The 18,754-nt window shown below is 38.8% G+C and overlaps 1 protein-coding gene across 7 annotated transcripts in view; it reads left to right on the forward strand.

Moving 5' to 3' along the window:
- Window positions 1-18,754, forward strand: part of LOC132823718 (casein kinase I) — a 229,006-nt gene that overhangs the window by 50,031 nt on the left and 160,221 nt on the right. For all 7 annotated transcript variants that reach the window (XM_060837715.1, XM_060837724.1, XM_060837706.1 and 4 more), the window contains exons 3-4: window positions 8,240-8,280; window positions 11,269-11,338. In XM_060837715.1, the coding sequence (XP_060693698.1) occupies window positions 8,240-8,280; window positions 11,269-11,338 (111 nt within the window). The remainder of the gene's footprint in view (window positions 1-8,239; window positions 8,281-11,268; window positions 11,339-18,754) is intronic.

Raw genomic sequence — 18,754 nt, forward strand, 5'->3', positions numbered from 1 at the left:
GACACACAATGACAAAACACAAGTATTGTGGATGGGAAAGAAATATAATGTCAGAAGTGTAATTGTGGCACCGGTCTGGATTGTAGATATGGGTTGTTTTCTTTTGACTCCTTCCAACTCTTTGCTAATGCTGTGAAGTTGTGGTTACATGAATTCTGTCTTCCATTCATTGGTTGAGGATTTGCCTTTCCAGTTCCTTTGAAAGTGAATTCTCTGCTTTTCTTTTCAACAGGTGATTTTGCAGAGAGAACAACTCCCGATGGGGCAAAGAGTTGCTTGCTCCTTGTAGTTTTCTTTTACTTCTGCACATTGGAGAGCCAAGAAAAGGACCCTTTCTGTTTGCAGGCTGAATGTATCTTCAGTGTAGTCTACACCCAAGGGTAGACCCAGGAAACAATGTGTTTTGGGCCCTGATGAGCCCACAACAATTAATTGTGATTGAAAAGTCAATCAAAAGCCTCTCTCTAGGCAAAATTACTTAACCACAGGCAGTGGCACTCTGTCTGGAATGCTCAGTCGCTGTTTTAATAAGGCAAGCTTGTAGATACAACTCTGCCCCAATAACCTGGTTTTAAACTGCAAACATTTTGCTCACTTTACAAGGTTTCAAGTAGTATGTTTTCCCCGATTTTTTTTTTCTCTTTTTATTTACTCAGTAAAAATAAGTAAATTCCAGAAAGTAAATTTTGAGCATTGTAAAATCCAGTTGATTTAAACAATGCCTTTACTTTTTCTTCCATTGAAAAGAGATGCAGCCTTGTTGGCGTCAGAAAAAGAGGCTTGCACATCTAAGTCATTGAGGCCTGTTTGGAGGCTGTGGAGGTGCTACCAATTGTGAATGAAATGTAAGAAAATGATCACACAACAAAAGACAAACTCCCTGTTGCTATGTGGGTGTTCATGCTGTATGATTCTCCGAGATCCTGAGTGGCATCGAAGTCTGCATTAAACCTGACTCTGGCTACAGATCACCACAGAACCAATTAAAAATGAAAGTAAAATGTTGATTAACGCTGAGGAGCAATTCTGTGAAGAAGTGCTCACCAGTGATGGTACTTGTCCTTTGCAAGTACTGGCAAACACAATTAACTTTTGAGTGTTCCAAGTAATTAAATGAAATGGTAATGATGACTCTGGATCGAAAGATATTTATTATCATGTACAGCATAATGTAACATCAAGATTTCTTTATAGTGTTAACATAGCAAATAATACATCATTTTACATATGCTTTGAGGCTTCCAACAATGTAAGAGTGGGCATATGAAATTTTCATGCCAGTACAGATTTGAACAGAGGGGGCTGTGACTGACCTAACAGGACAATAACAGATTAGCAATCTGTGACTTTCCACATGTGGAAAGAGCGTTTTGAACAATATGACATGTGGATGAAATGCCAGAAATGAAAAGGCAGTAGCTGGAGGTGGTAGTGGGTGGTGATAATTTAAGTTAATGAATTAAAGCTTTGCACAAGCAGTACATTATACATCACTGAATGTTGGCTTATGTGCAAGTAATTTTTGATGTTGTTTTATTGTTTGTGTATACTGCTGCTGAATTCCTGACCAAGAAGTCAGCAGTGACATTGCTTGTAGATTAATATTGTGTAACATAATTAGTGTCAGCACTAAAAATGGTTTTTTTTGGAATATCTCACACTCAATGGTCACTTTATGTTCTGATTAATTTCAGTGGAGTCAACTGCAACCGTTTGAAGGTGGGAAGTGGTATGAAAGGAGCAATTTTATAATTCATAATTGCTTTGGATTTCAACTGTTTAGTTTTTAAAATAACTCTTTTAACTTCCACTTAATTTTCTGTAAAGGAAGCATCACAATTCTGAAGAATTTCCTCTTACTTTCTGATCTAATTTGTATTTGTCTTGAATCTGTGCATTTTGTTTTTGATCCCTGAAATATCGGATGCTGTTTGCTGACAAACATAGACCATTAGCAACACAGAAGGAGAACCTTTGGCTGATGGTCTGTGCTGCTCTGTTTTATTGTTTCATGATTTCAAACATGTCGTATTACTCCATAAGATGTGTCCGTATTTGCATTATACTCTTTCCAACGCCATTATTCTTATTGAAACCCAGCACTGCATGAACACCTCAACTTTCAGTTTGGTTTTTTAGTCCCTTCTTTTGACTTTTGTATTCTAAGCTTATTTTGATAAATGTCAAATCTTAATTTAAAAAAAAAACTAAAGTGCTGCCTCAATGTCCTCTGAACCTGTATTTCAAAATCTTTGATGTTTTACAGAAAGCATGTTCAGCATTATAAATATTGGTGATACTTTTAACCAGAAACTTGAGATAGCAGCTTCCAAATTCATGACCACTCCCACCTAGAAGGCCAAGGGAAACAGATACATGGGAATCCCTCAACCTGCAAATCTTTTCTCTTTCCTCACCCCAAAAGCCACTGCTCACCCTGATTTGAAAATATTTCACTGTCCCTTCACTGTCACTGGATCAAAAACTTGGAAGTCTCTCCTTAATTCACATTGTGTGGGCCTACCTACAGCACATGGACTGTGGCAGTTTAAGAAGCCAACTCATTACCAACTTCTCAAGGGCATATAGGGACTGGCAATAGATGTTGACCAGCCCCCAAATATCTACGTCCCATGACCGAATAAAAAAAATGCAGCACCTTTTACTCTATTAAGCATTTGTCCCATTTGCTCATTTCCCCAATTTTATTTACCTTTGCAGTGACATTTTATTGTCTGAAGAATTAACAAGCCATCTATTTTGGCTTTTGTACATTTTGACATGATTCTCACTGGCTATATCTCAGTGATTTGAATATCTACAGTGAACTCCAAGGACTTTTGATGGAAACTTTATTCCTCATCTAAATTCAGTTTACTCTCCTGCACATTCATTTTTATAAACTTCCATGTAATACCTTATTTAAGGTTTTCCTAAAGTCCATGCACATTACATCAACTACATTTTCTTCACCTTCCATATAGTTAATCTCCAAAAGAATTGGGATTTATCAAATATGATCCTTTTTGATGTCCACATCGTCCACATCTAAATCATATCTTTTATTAGTGGGCAAAAATCCGTTTTAGATTCAAGAGAGTAAAATACTTTGCGATGCAGATGTTAAACTAATAGGCTTCTAATTACTCAGCTTGGTGCTGTCCTTATTTGTAAGAATGTGGGTCCCCTGGCACATATCTATATTCACAAAAACACAATAACTTGAATTTGTATAGTAGTTTTATAGCAGGATAACATTTAAGAGTATTTCTTGAGCATCCACAGTTTTCTTCTTTATCAACATCTGAATCTGAGGTCATGATTCATTGGGCCTGTTTAACTAAGAAGCATTAGCTTGCTTAGCCAAACTAACTTATCCAACACTTTTCATTATCCAGCGTGATATTACACACTTTTGTCTTGGTCACTTTTGGGTTCATGACTTCTCTGCTCCTTTTTTTGCTCATTACTAAAGGCTCATATGAAGTAATTGTTCATTATCTTAACAAATATTGGCTCATGATCTTGCGAGTTGAACAATCATTTTCTCATGGGGTCCCAATTTGGTTTTAGCTCTCTTTAGTGGCATACATGTAAAATATTTTTGTTGTTTCTTTTGATATTTTTGACACTTCACATTCCACCTTGCCTTTTTCTTTATTCAGATTTTAACCTTGTATTTTCATATCTTACATTTAATTTGTATGACAGTTCACTTGAATATTAATTGCATCCTAAATGCTTTATTTGTACATATCTCCTGAAATCGAGTCTTGCTTTTTTGATGGAATATATTTACTGTTTACATATGCAACCTAATTCAAAGAGAAATCAAACTCCAGCTGCTGTGTCAGTCCTGTGTGTAAACGCCTTTCATTTCACCTCCACCAATTCGCTCTACATTACTCTCAAATCCTCTGTAATCCAAGCTGTTGCTCTACTTTTGTATTGACTGTTTTAATTTCTAATTGATTCTTAAACCTTGCATTATTGGGAGCAGTGACCAGATACGGGTTAGGCCACTTTTTTGGAATACTTCTTTCAATTTTGGTCTCACTGCGACAGGAAAGATGTTGTCAAAGTAATACAGGTTTGGAAAAGATTTACAAGCATGTTGCCAGGGTTTGAGCGAGAAGGAGAGGCTGAATAGGCTGGGGTTGTTTTCCCTGGAGCATCGGTGGCTGAGAGGGTGACCTTATAGAAGTTTATAAAATCATGAGTGGCATAGGATGAATAGCCACAGTCTTTTTCCCCAGGGTAGGAGAGTCTAAGGGGTACAAGTTTAATGTGAGTGGAGAAAGAGTTGAAAGAGACCAGAGGGGAAACGTTTTCATGCAGAGGGTGGTGTGTGAATGGAATGATCTGTAAAAGGAAATGATGGAGGCTGGTACAATAACAATATTTAAAAGGCATCTGAATGGGTACATAAGTAGGAGTGGTTTAGAGGGAAATGCACCAAATGCTGGCAAATGGGACTAGATTAATTCAGGATATCTGGACGTCATGGATAACTTTGACTGAAAGGTCTGTTTCCATGCTGTACAGCTGTATGGCTCTCTAACTTGACCACACAAATATGTCTACCTGATCTAACTCATTACTCGTAACCATATCTAATCATATATTGCCCCATATAAGGTATGTTAACACACTGTTTGGGGAAGGGTAGACACTTTAGAAATCTATTCCCTTTTTTTTCCATTTGCTGCCTCAATGAGGCGAAATCTCCCCAATAAACAATTTAGCTATTCCCACTAATTAGATTAGATTACTTACAGTGTGGAAACAGGCCCTTCGGCCCAACAAGTCCACACCGACCCGCCGAAGCGCAACCCACCCATACCCCTACATTTACCCCTTACCTAACACTACGGGCAATTTAGTATGGCCAATTCACCTGAATCGCACATCTTTGGACTGTGGGAGGAAACCGGAGCACCCGGAGGAAACCCACGCAGACACAGGGAGAATGTGCAAACTCCACACAGTCAGTCGCCTGAGTCGGGAATTGAACCCAGGTCTCAGGCGCTGTGAGGCAGCAGTGCTAACCACTGTGCCACCGTGCCGCCCACAATCTTTCTATTCTACTAAAATTGTGGATGGGAAATCTGTCATTAAAAGTCTTTTATTCATATGTCCCAATATAACATATAATTTAACTTCTTTTTGAGGTCCATCCATTTTTTTTCAATTTTCTGTCTGTTCTGCAACATGTGCTAATTTTAGTCAGTGTTACTACTGTATCTCTTAATGTATTAGAATGGAATACATTTAACTTTTAATTAGTGGCTAGTTTGGTCAGCTAAGACTTTTTTTTTAAAGACTTTCCTGTAAAAGGATTGTTTTCCTCGCTCCTATACCCTTCCCACAATTTGGAATGGCAGCATTTTAATCTTTCGTTATGTCCATTATCTTGCATATGAATATATGCATTAGGAGGAGAATTGGGTTCCTTGACCCTTCAAGTCTGATCTGCCATTCAGTAAGATCGTAGCTGACATGTTAGCTCTGGACCCAAGTTCATGTTGTCACAGTTTATTGCTACAATGATCTTTGTCCTGGATATCACTGGCATCTAGAGGTTCCAACATTTGGCAATTGCAACACACCACTTGCCCTGCCATCTCTCATGTTTTAATGACTTAATAACTTTAATTTTATACCTAAGATAGCCCATCCTACCTGGTAAGTTTTGCACTGCCAGTGAATTTTACTCTGTCAAGTATATTCACTGGAATTTAGAAGAATGTGAGGGATGCCCTGGAAGTAGAGGTCTTTGTGACTTTAACCAGTGACCATTTATCAGCCATAATAAAGAGTTGCAGGAATTTAATGAAATTCAGTTGTGTGATGATGAAACTGTGCAGATCTGACCGTTCTATCTTGATTGCTAGTCAGAGTATGTCTGCAGTAGCTCTCTCCCGAGGCAGTACTTTGATCTCCTCTGGTACGTCAGTATTATTGATGAATCCTGGTCTATGATGTGAGGTCTTTGCTCTCATGACTTCCCCATCTGGATTATGTCCATCACATTTAGCAGGGGTAATCCATGTGCAGGTCATTTTTGTGAATACATGGTCTCCAACTGTGCCTCCTTTTGTCTCTTGTAACACTGACAGGTGCAGAATGAACTTCCTCATCTCTCATTTCCAGCCAAACCATGGAACGCCTTGACTTTGATCTGAAAGAGTTTCCAAGAATGTTTTCTCTTATCCTGGTCAGCTCTTATTCAAATGGATCGAGGTTGAGGAGCTTAATTGACCAATTTTGAAAACCATTATAATGTCTTTGATAGCTATGCTTTTCTTCACACAATCTTGGGTGTATTTTTTGTAATAATGGGCCACAATTTTTCAGTGCTTTATTGATATGTACGCAAGTTCACTAAGATGCCCTGAAACAAACTACGAAACCTAGAGAGGGGTTCCATACCATTTAAAAGCTTCTGTGAAACAGTCAAAATTTTCATTCATCCCATTCAACTACAACTCCACACGGTCACAAGAATGGCCTTGCCCTATGCTGATTTTGATTATCCACAGTCTTGAAAACCCAACAACTTTCCCTTTCCCAGGTAGTAAAACCATGTATAATGGGCAGAACCTTGAAGAAACACAGTGGAAAGAACATTTATACAGCTGACCTAGCTTGCACTTTAGCTCCAAGACGCAGGGCTCATGACCTGCCCTTAATGGAAAAAGGAGCTGAGGTGTGACTCAGGTCCCAGCAGTGAGTGGACATTGTGATTGCGAGGCTCCAACAACTCAGATTATACCTTGTCCAAACATCAAATGGCTTTACTTGAAAGAACAGGTATGCTTTGATTTTAATTTTTAAAATAAATCAGTAGTTGGATGGGTTGCATACCCTAATGCTTGTTTGGAGAATGTGCCAAAACAGCCACTGCTGCCTGAGCACTGGCATGTGGAACTGGTGCTTGAATCTGTTGGCCCGAGAAATTCTATCACAGTTGTTGTTTGACAAAACCTGTTAACGTTTACTCACCTGAGTGGACTCACCTGATCCTACCGTGTCCTGTTCTGATGAAAGATTACGGACCTGAAACATGAAGTGTATTTTGCTCTTCATGGTTGATGCTTGACCTGTTCAGTATTTCCAGCATTCGTTGTCATTATTTCAGATTTCCACCATCTTCAGTATTTTATTTTTAATTGTAAACCTTTTAATATTGAGGCATTGCTTCATAGGGAGCTAATGTGGATCAGCAAGTACACGGATGGTTGGTGAATGGAAGTTGATGAGTCAGATTGCAACAGCAGAAGATTTGTGGGAGTGTGTTATAACAAAAAAAAATGCAGCTATTCACATTTGATTTTGTTCAGGAAAATTATTTTTCAAAATATATTTGTTTGCAAATCTCTTTCTGTCCTTGTCTAACTTTCCCTTTGTCTCGCATCTACTTCTCCTTCTTTTCCTCTCTTTCTCACACTTTCCCTCCTTTCCCCTTCTCCCTTCTTCTCCCCTACTTCCTTTCACTCTCTTTCCCCTCCCCTCCCTTTTCCCTCTGTGTGTGTGTGTCTCTCTCTCTCTCTCTCTCTCTCTCTCTCTCTCTCTCTCTCTCTCTCTCTCTCTCTCTCCCCCTTTCTTTTGCTCCACGTTTGGCTGTCTAGTGCTCCATTTTGTTTAATCTGATTGTTAAAGTTCTTCTCTTTGATAATACTTTTGGACTCTTTCTTCTTCTGTATGACAGCCAAGGAGGGGAAAAAATGCATATCTGTGAAATGTTTGAAGATTTTGCTATTTTTGATTTGCGTATATGTCTCAAATGAAAATTGATGTCTGTCAGAGTGACAGACTAGCACTCTGACTACAGTGTCTACTTTCTGTTCTTAGCTAACCACACTTCTAAGGAAAGTAAGCTAGAAACATTCACAATGGCATTTCTTCCTATTGTGCAGATGCACCAGGAAGAGCAACGGGGAAGTTCAAATTTGATTTTGCTCTTAATATTCTACAAGCATCCTCTCCATCTTTCCTGTGTAACTGTATTCAATTAATATTTTTACAAAACTTATTCACACCTGACTTAATAAATTTTCTCGAAATATGTTATCCAGTGTTTCATAAATGCACCAATTAAAATGGATGTGGTTGTTTAGTAGCAGTATTAAAGAATGCAGAATTTTTGATTGGCAGAATAATTGTGCTTAAATTATTGCACTGTCAAAACACTGATAAAATATAAAATAAATCTAATTGTTTGTGTTTTCTCTTCAAGGTAAAAACTTGTACACAAATGAATATGTGGCAATTAAACTGGTAAGTCAGAAATTATTGTTGCTGTATTTAGCTGCTGTAGTGAATGATTTCATAGTAAATCCTATTTAACTGTTGAATTTCTTTCAGTGAAGTACAAGTAACACAAGTATTTGTGTAGTTAAGCTTAAAAGGTAAATGATCACAACATTCAGCTTACATTATTCAAGATGTCCACATTAAGTGTCAAATCAGCTTTTAAGAATGTTACTTGAATATTTATTCAGAATTGTTTGAATAGAAACACTGAATCCCTATAATGTGGAATCAGGCTATTTTTACCCATCCAGTCAGTACTGACCTGCCAAAGAGCATCCCACACAGACCACCCCCCTACCCTATCCCTGTAACCCTACTTTTCCAATAGCCAATCCACCTAGTTTGCACATCCCAGGACACTATGGGCAACTTAGCATATTCAATCCACCTAACGTACACGTCTTTGGATTGTGGGAGGAAACCCACGCAGCCACGGAGAGAACGTACAAATGCTACATAGCGGGTTGCCTGAAGCTACAATTGAACCTGGGTCCCTGGCACTGTGAGGCAGCAATGCTAAGTTTTTTTTCGCTCTCGCTCTCTCTGTCTCGCGCACACACTCCTGCAGACCCATACACTCACGCAGACCTTCTCTCATACATATGTTCCCTCTCACAGACATACACCCCTCTACGCTCACACTGTCACACATGCACTCTCTGAGACTTCACCCTCTGCCACCCCCCCGCCCCAAGCACGCGCACACACAAATATAAGTTTGTGAAAAGAATTTGTACTTGCAGAATTATATTTTATTTTGTTCAAAAACTGTATGAATACATGTAAAGCTTCTGTAAATCTTTTTTTTTCAGAAATAGAATCAGTCTGAACATTCAGGCACAGACAACCTCACACAGGGCACCTCATACCTTCAATGCATTATCTGAGACGAAATGGCACCTATTAAAGTTCACTTGAGAATGTACTTTTTAAAAAAAAGTTGTAGGATTTACATATGAAAGAACTGAAACTAACATGCCCATTCTAAAAGATGCGAGATTTAATAAACAATCCAGGTCTTTTTCAATATATAATTTCAGTTACATCACACTGTAAACTTTTGCTATAAATTCTGTGTCTTAGGATCTTGTATTCCACAACCACCTGATGAAGGAGCAGTGCTCTGAAAGCTAGTGCTTCCAAATAAACTTCTTGGATAATAACTTGATGTTGTGTGATTTGTACACCCCAGTCCAACACTGGCACCTCCAAATCATGACTACTGAGTGACCATGCTGTCCATTTTAAGGGAAACATTTTGTGGCTGGGGAATTTTATCCTTTTTGTGTTTAATATCTGATTTTCTGACACAGTTCCTGCAGGAAAAAATGCTGGATTTGCCTTACTGCTGATGTTTCATAAATGCCTGAAGAACAGAGCAAGTGTAGGGCCAGTTTGAAGCCTGGGTAACATGTATTCTGGGCTGTTAACAGAAAGAAGGGAAGAAATTGTGAATCATAGAATCCCTACAGTGTGGAAACAAGCCATTTAGCCCAACAAGTCTACACCAACCCTCCGAATATCCCACCCAGACCCATTCCCCTAACCTATTACTCTACATTTTACCCCTGACTAATGCACCTAACCTACAAATCCCTGAACACTATGGGCAATTTATCATGGCCTATTCACTTAACCAACACATCTTTGAACTGTGGGAGGAAATCAGGGAGAATGTGCAAACTCCACACAGTCACCCGAGGCTAGAATCGAACCCAGGTCCTGGTGCTATGAGGCAGCAGTGCTAACCACTGAGCTACCATGCTGATGACTTACTTCACAGTCATGTCTTCATAATGTTTGGGTTTGATTATTTTTGTGCTATTTATTTACTGTTAATGTTGATCATTTATAGTAAGCATAGTGTGGGCACTGCACATACATAAAAATGCTGAACTGATGCTTCGTGTTGCTGCAAACCATGAGCTAACTGCAAACTCTCTTCATTAAAACCTTTTTCCAATGTCTCATCTTCTCCCCTCCCCCTCTGCCTCCATTAACAAACACAATACACATTAGCGAACTGTTCTTTTTATGGTCAGCGTTAAAGTATTTACTCTGCAAGTGTGAAATATTATACATGGTAATCGACTCATTCAGTTCATGATTTTAGAGATTGATGATACGTCAAATTTTTAGAATGTGTGCAATAAGCAAAGGAAAATTTTTGCTTAGCTGTGCACATTTATGAAATTGTTACTTTTTTTATAACTTTATAAGAATCTCTTTATAAACACTACATTAAGTGCAGTAATGTGATCGAGTGAATGCAGAGCCCAATTCTAATGGAATTGCTGGCATGGTGTGGATTTTCCAAAATCACCCACATAGGCTGAATAAAAATATATAAAATACAAATCTGTAGTTTAATATTATGTGCAAACTGTACCTCTTACTGGGGTAAGAGTACTGATCAACACTGATTTATACAAAATGAATGATAATGACGTAGCAGCTAACTAATCTTTTTCATTATGAGAGTCTCTAGTTCCTGTTGGCCCTCGATTATAGACACAACAGTGAAGTTATGTAGGATCTGCTGTGCTGAAATGTGCATCCTGAATACACTCGTCAATTTGATTAACACATGGTCTTTTTCTAAAAATAAAAGTAATGTCATGAGATTTTTTGAGTTTTGTAACGCCATGTGTAATATCTAGATAACTGCAAGTAAGAGGAAACCCCCATTCAATTTAACATAGTGTTATTAGTATAAAGGTAAGGATTAGCAGGGAAATTTAAACAATCTGTGTACAGACTTATCTACTTTGATGTTGAACTTAACAGCAATTACTGAACCACCTTTCATGTAGTAAAATGTCCCAGTGCTCTGGTTATTTTATAGGTCATTGCATTTTTTCTGTGAAATACAGTGAATAATTGTAACAAAATGTAATACAAATAGGTTTACCTTCTCGTATGCTTAACCTAACATTTTTCTTTCACATTTAGGAACCTATGAAGTCCAGAGCACCACAACTTCACTTGGAATATAGGTTCTACAAACAGTTGGGATCTGGAGGTAAATGCAGATATTTGATTTCACACAATATTTCTTATTGGTTGATGAGTATTCAAGATGAGCATTTGACATCTTGCTTTTTGAAAAGAGTGCTAACCTTTGGATGTGAGATTTTGATAGTTAACAGTTAACAATTTGTTTTTATTTTAATTATGTTCGAAGAGCAGCAACTTTGTGGAGTCCAAATTTTAATACTTTTTGAAACAAACACCGGTTAATACGCAAGTTATTAAAGCTTTTGTACAAGTGTGATCATATTGTTTGGTCTGCTGAAATGTTGCAATTTAGTTTGATCATGTTGGAAAATACTTCAAACAATGGATATAATATGGAAATGTATTTTGTCTATGCGAGTTTTAGTGACCAGTGTGACTTGCCCACTATGTACGTTGTGTGATTTCCTTGATCAAAAAGTTCTGACACTAACTCAACCTGAAAGTGGGCAAAAAGAATTATTTTAAGAGAATCTCTGCATGATACCATTTGTTTACCACTTGAAATAATAAATGTGCACCCTGATTTAACTTAGTTGTTTGTTTGCTTTAATTTTCATCTCCTTGACTCCTTGTGAATGGCCAGCCTGGATCATATCCTTTTGAAAAATGTCAATTTGATAATTTCTTAGTTGTATCTTTGTGAAGCAAAGTGCAATTTTAATTAATTGGTAAAAGTACTTAGAGTTGTAAAGGTGTAAAGCATGGAAACAGACCCTTCGGTCTAACCCGTCCATGCCGACCAGATATCCCAACCCAATCTAGTCCCATCTGCCAGCACCCAGCCCATATCCCTTCAAATCCTTCCTATTCATGTACCCATCTAAATGCCTCTTAAATGTTGCAATTGTACCAGTCTCCACCACTTCCTCTGGCAGCTCATTCCATATACGTACCACCCTCTGCGTGAAAAGGTGGCTCTTTAGGTTTTTTTTGTCTTTCCCCTCTCACCCTAAACCTATGCCCTCGAGTTCTGGACTCCCCAACCCCAGAGAAAAGACTTTGCCTATTTACCCAATCCATGCCCCTCATAATTTTGTAACCCTCTATAAGGTCACCCCTCAGCCTCCGATGCTCGAGGGAAAACAGCCCCAGCCTGTTCAGCCTCTCCCCATAGCTCAGATCGTGCAACCCTGGCAACATCCTTGTAAATCTTTTCTGAACCCTTTCAAGCTTCACAACATCTTTCCGATAGGAAGGAGACCAGAATTGCACGCATTATTCCAACAGTGGCCTAACCAATGTTCTGTACAGCCGAAACATGACCACCCAGCTCCTATACTCAATACTCTGACTAATAAAGGAAAACATAGCAAACGCCTTCTTCACTATCCTATCTACCTGCAACTCCACTTTCAAGGAGCTATGAACCTGCACTCCAAGGTCTCTTTGTTCAGCAACACTCCCTAGGACCTTACCATTAAGTGTATAAGTCCTGCTAAGATTTGCTTTCCCAAAATGCAACACCTCATATTATCTGAATTAAACTCCATCTGTCACTTCTCAGCCCATTGGCCCATCTGGTCCAGATCCCGTTATAATCTAAGGTAACCTTCTTCGCTGTCCACTGCACCTCCAATTTTGGTGTCATCTCAAACTTACTAACTGTACCTCTTATGCTCGCATCCAAATCATTTATGTAAATGACAAAAAGTAGAGGATCCACCACCGATCCTTGTGGCACTCCACTGGCCACGGGCCTCCAGTCTGAAAAACCACCCTCCACCACCACCCTCTGTCTTCTACCTTTTGAGTCAGTTCTGTATCCAAATGTCTAGTTCTCCATTTATTCCATGAGATCTAACCTTGCTAATCATTCTCCCATGGGGAACCTTGTCAAACACCTTACTGAAATCCATATAGATCACATCTACTGCTCTGCCCTCATCAATCCTCTTTGTTACTTGTTCAAAAAACTCAATCAAGTTTGTAAGACATGATTTCCCACGCACAAAACCTACTTTGAAGCGAATAAAGCAGATATGCCAACTGCCACATTCAAACGTGTTGAGATTTTTGGAGTCTCATTTAACCTTATTTGGTAAATTTATGAGCTACTGTGAAATGTTAGGATTTTTCTGATGTGAAGTTTGCCCAGGAAAATTGTTCAGCTGCAACTCCCACACTACCCCGACAAAAAGAAACAAAAGACTCCTCTTGAGGACTTTTTGAAAAAGAAAATTCCAGGACCTACTTTTTGGTTTTCAGTGGCTTCTTTTTCATTTTCACTTAAATCATTTATGTAGTGATACAGTCATGTAATAACAATACCTTCTGCTTTGTGTTGACATATGGGACAATTCACCTCTCTTTATTTTTCCCTATTTTTCAAATTCCTTGATGCTACTTCTCTAATGGTAACTGCTTTGTGCTTTTCTACATTTTTTAGCTTTCTTTCCATCTCCACATTGACAATATCATTTAGGATCTTGTGCATCCCAATCAAGTCATCCCTCACTGTTCATACTTCCAGACAAACCTATCCTCAAAAAGACAAGGCAACCAACTCATTCCATGTATCAGAAATTGTGTATAGTTAATACTTGAAGCAATAGTCATCAGTGCCTGTATAGCTGAAGCATCATAGTCTTCTATTCCTTTTGTAATAAAGGATGGCTTCCCAATAGCTATCATGGTTATGTACTGTGCCTGAATACTAACATTTTAAGACTTGTGCTATAGAAATTTAAATCCCTCTGCACGGTGGATTCCAATTTGAATCCATAAATTATTAAACTACTTTATATCGAGGCTTATGAGGACAATGCAAGGAGAGTGGTTTGAGAAACATGGCAGCAACGATCAAATGGTGGATCTGACTTTATGGGTGAATGGTCTAATTCTGCTCCTATATTTTATGGTCACTCCTTATGGTAATTTGAAGGGCAACGTGCAGGTGGTGATGTTTCTACACATTTAGTGCCCTTGTCCTGCTACGTGGGCGATGTCATGGGTTTGGAAATACTGTTGAGGCAGTCTCACTGTGTTGATGCAGTGCCACCTTGTTAGTGGTCCAAAGTGTTACTACTGAGTATGGTGTTGTAGGGAAGGAGTTGAATGTTAACGTTTGTTGAATGCAGTGCTAATCAAGTGGGTTGCTTTATCCTAAATTGTGTCAAGCTTCTTGAGTTGTTGAAGCTTTACTCATCCAGGTAAGTGGGGAGTATTCCACAATTCACATGGCACACTGGGGAGACAGGAGATGGTTTACTCACTGCAGATTTCCTAGCTTCTGACCTGTTCTTGTAGCTGCTCTATTCATATGGCTTGTCCAGTTCAATTTCTATGACATATAGTGTTACACAATTTATTGCAATTATGTAGGATAGGCTGAGTGGGCACAAAGCTCTTCACCTTGTGTTATTGTTATAATGTTGCATCTACTATGTTTTTGATACATTATTGCATTAAGTTGAGACGCCTGGATTAGATCTCTATTTATAAGGTGGTGGTTCTTGCAGCCAATGTGACTGGTGAGAGCGTAGATCCATGTATGAACGTTATGATTTTCAAAATTTCTTTGTAAAGATTTTCAGATGCTGCACTATAGATTTTGTAAAGAACTGTGGTCAGTTTAAATACTACCATGCTTTTTAAAAAAGGTTGTTCCTCTGCTCTGGTTTATTTTTGAAAAAGAATGGCAATCTTTTTAAATGAAAACTCTGAATTTTACGAGCTTGGCTTGGGATTTACAAGCCAGGTTTTGGCAGTTCCATATAGGCCTGAATCTTCAACAATGGTGAGTGGATTGTCTGTAAGACTCACTCCTATACACATGCGCAGGCGCGCGCGCGCACACACACACACACACACATATGCACATACACATATGCACACTCAGTACTTGGGACTGCAACACATTTCTCATGGGATCCTCTGTTACTAGATGTTCAAGAAATGGGCAAGCAATGTTTAAGGAAGATTAGGGGATACGCCTTTCAACAATTCCTTGTCCATTAGATTTGTCTGAAGTCTCAGACTCTAGCTCAATACTAGGAGCATCTGTGCCCATTAATTAATTGGGTACCTTTTTGACTTGCTAACACTCAAGGACCTCTGTCCATTGACGGGAAATCAATGCTATGAAAAGACTATCAGCCCAACTACCTGCCTTACAGGAAGACAAGAAAGATCGCTGGTTTCCTGACTGATGACCTGCCAGTGAAGTTGGAACTCTTTTTACCTCGGTAAAAACAATGACTGCAGATGCTGGAAACCAGAGTTTAGATTAGAGTGGTGCTGGAAAAGCACAGCAGTTCAGGCAGCATCCGCGGAGCAGTAAAATTGACGTTTCGGGCAAAAGCCCTTCATCAGGAATACAGGCAGAGTGCCTGAAGGGTGGAGAGATAAATGAGAGGAGGGTGGGGGTGGGGAGAAAGTAGCATAGAGTACAATAGGTGAGTAGGGGAGGGGATGAAACACTCTCTTTTTACCTCAAACTGGGCTGGCAACTGGGTGGCTGGTGAAAGCCATTCCCCCGCCCTTACTACTTACCTGCACCTCCTGGCAAGACCTGGAAATAAAAGACTCTCTTCATGCTATTGAAAGCCTCAACCCTGTCATGATTTCTGGGATGCAGAAGATGCCAGCCTCTGGCAGGCTGTTTCTGTGGAGTGTTGATATTCAAATCCACGATTCTACAAAAGGTTCGTCAGTCAACTCTTTAGTTAATGGGCATTTGATCTAAGCAAGCTTTCACAGTTGTAGGATGGAGAGTCCGTCACCACAGATCATTCTCCCCACACCCACACCCAAATCCCTCTGCACTTGGGTTGCAAAATCTTGGCATAAGACATGGCAAGTGCAACACTTGTCGGACTTGGAAAGAAGAGGCAAGAGGTGGAGGAAGAAAGAGATTATTTCTTTCTCTTTTCATTTCATTTTCAGTGCCACTAGAATTAGTATGGCTGGCTATGTTATAAGCATTGACAATATGTACAGATCAAACTGGAAATAACTGTGAATTAGTGCAGAGAAAATCTGAAAATAGGAAGTGACTGATAACAGTTTGAAAATTGTGGAGGTCAGCACACAATTTTTTGCTACAAATTCAACTACATTGTAAAATATAGGATTTCACTGTATTATTTTAAGACCAAGCTCTTTTAGGAGATTTATTATTTCTGCTTAAATAGATCTAGTTTTGTCCAAAGGTTGGCTATTTGGATTGTGTTTGCCTCAAGTTGAAAATGGTTGCAGCAGTGTTGTTAACTTGGTAAACTTGAACAATTTTTATTTATTGGGTGAATTTTACCACCATACTCTATCTTCATTAATTGCTTACAAACAAATGTGATAGTGGTGGAATATTTGCACAGAACGGTTAACTTTGTATAACCAATGATGCAATAGAAATTGTGTATAGTTAATACTTGAAGCAATAGTCATCATGAACTAAAGAATTTTTCTTAAAAAGTCCAAAGAGGAACTGTTAACTGGAAGCTTTTACCTTAATAAACCAACATGGACTTTTTTCCTGGTTTGGGGAAAAATGTTTGAAAATACTATTTAATAGAACTCCACAAATTAGTGCCTTGGAATTTTCTTGAAATTTCTACCATTGCTAAATTTTTAAAAAACACTTTTTTTTAAAATCAAAGGATAAGTAATGAACTTCCCTTCAGCAGCTTTATTCGTGAAAGCAAATATTTTTGTGATAAATGATGACTCTGATTGTCCTAACTGCACACCAGGCTTTCCCATCTTTTCATGAAATTTCAAATAACTTGACACTAGTTCTTACAGTTGATTCAGCTATTCTATCCAGTCAGTGTTGGTTATGTTTCTGTGTTTTTGCAGGTACAAAAATCTAATTAGGTTATAAATATTCAGCTTATGTGTGCAAGAGAGAAGATAGCCCATTAGACTGAGCGAGTATCTGAAGTGAGACCGCTTCTTTTGTGATGTGAGAAATGTCTTGGAATAAAACACATTTCACAAGTTTCAAGTTATTACTCATGCATTAATGCATAAATCCAAACAATTACCCAAAATGTTGATTTATTCTTGTGGTTCACTGCTATGGATATGTTGGTAAAGTTCCCAATGTGTGGGGCTTTTTGTACACTAATATTCCACCAGAAGCGTAAAACTGACTCCTTGGAATCGAGATGTGTGAGCGAGACCGGCAGACTCTTCAGTATTAAATCCCTCGTGATCTTACGGCTTTAGGTCAAATGGAATTTCAAGAAACCTGTGCTGATTTACCACCTGCTAGCCACCCACCCCACCACCTCCCCCTAGTCAGCCTCCTGTCTATATTCCTCCGAGAAATCACTGAGGGAAGCAAGGGCACAGAATGTACTTTGTGTGGGAGACTTTGATTATCACCACCAGGAGTGACCTACACAAAGTACATTCTGTGCCCATGGGAGTTGTGGCACACCTTGGTTTGAGCCCCAGCAGACATGAGGAAGTCCTCCAGATTCTGTAAAATATCAGGGAACAATTGATGGATATAAATGTAGAACAGAGTGTTCTGTTGAGAATTTCTGGTTTACAATATGTGTTGATGGAACACAATGCCATCTTAGGAGCACTTGCTTTGTTCAGCTTTTGTATAGTAGATGTTATTTTTTTAAAAGTAAATTACTGTCGATATGGGAAATCTGAAAAACAGTCGCTTCTCCCCGTACCCACAGGGCATACATTCCAAGACTTACTGCAGAAGCCTGAAACCGCAGATAGTAGCGAACCCACCCTTTTTAAATGGAAAATTTACCTTCCTGGCAGCTGCCTGGTCCCTGGTTCTGGAAGGTTCCCTGTAATATGTTCGGACTGTGGTAAATCATTTGAAACTGAAACCACAGTAACCGGACTGGCGGATATGGCGGTTGCCCTATGGAAAGTGATGGAGAAACTCCAGTCTGGCAGCGTGTGTCAAGAGGGAAAGAAACTTAAAGTTCAAGTCCAATATGATTCTTTTTTGGAACTACATTTCACTGTTTCTCGTTCCATAGAGGTTGCCGATTCTGCGGAGTTTCTCCAGCCTTTTCTGTTTTTATTATTGATCTAAAATTTTAAATCTTGTGTTATTCTTCCAGTTAATGATCTGGCTGTTTCAATTTCTTTTAGAAAAAGTTGTCAGATCTTTATCGATATCATAACATTTTTAAATGATATAAAGAAGGTGCTGATGTTTGGTGATTTTCTATTTGTAATTCCTCGGGCTATTACAGCAGAGCTAGAAAACTCTATACTCCCAGCCAGTCTGTTCCTGTAGAATTGTGACACTGACACAATTCGGTCATATAAACTTTGCCCAGTTATATTTGATCCACAGAAAATTGGGTAAATCTAATCTAATTACCAACCTTTGATCTCCTTGCAGTTATCATTAAAATGATGGAAGGAGTCCTGGTGAGCATCTATCCATCAATGCTTCAATTAGGTTGTCACTTGACACCAGGCATCACAGCTTTTT

Source organism: Hemiscyllium ocellatum, chromosome 2 (assembly GCF_020745735.1).
Source record: "Hemiscyllium ocellatum isolate sHemOce1 chromosome 2, sHemOce1.pat.X.cur, whole genome shotgun sequence".
NCBI lineage: Eukaryota > Metazoa > Chordata > Chondrichthyes > Orectolobiformes > Hemiscylliidae > Hemiscyllium > Hemiscyllium ocellatum.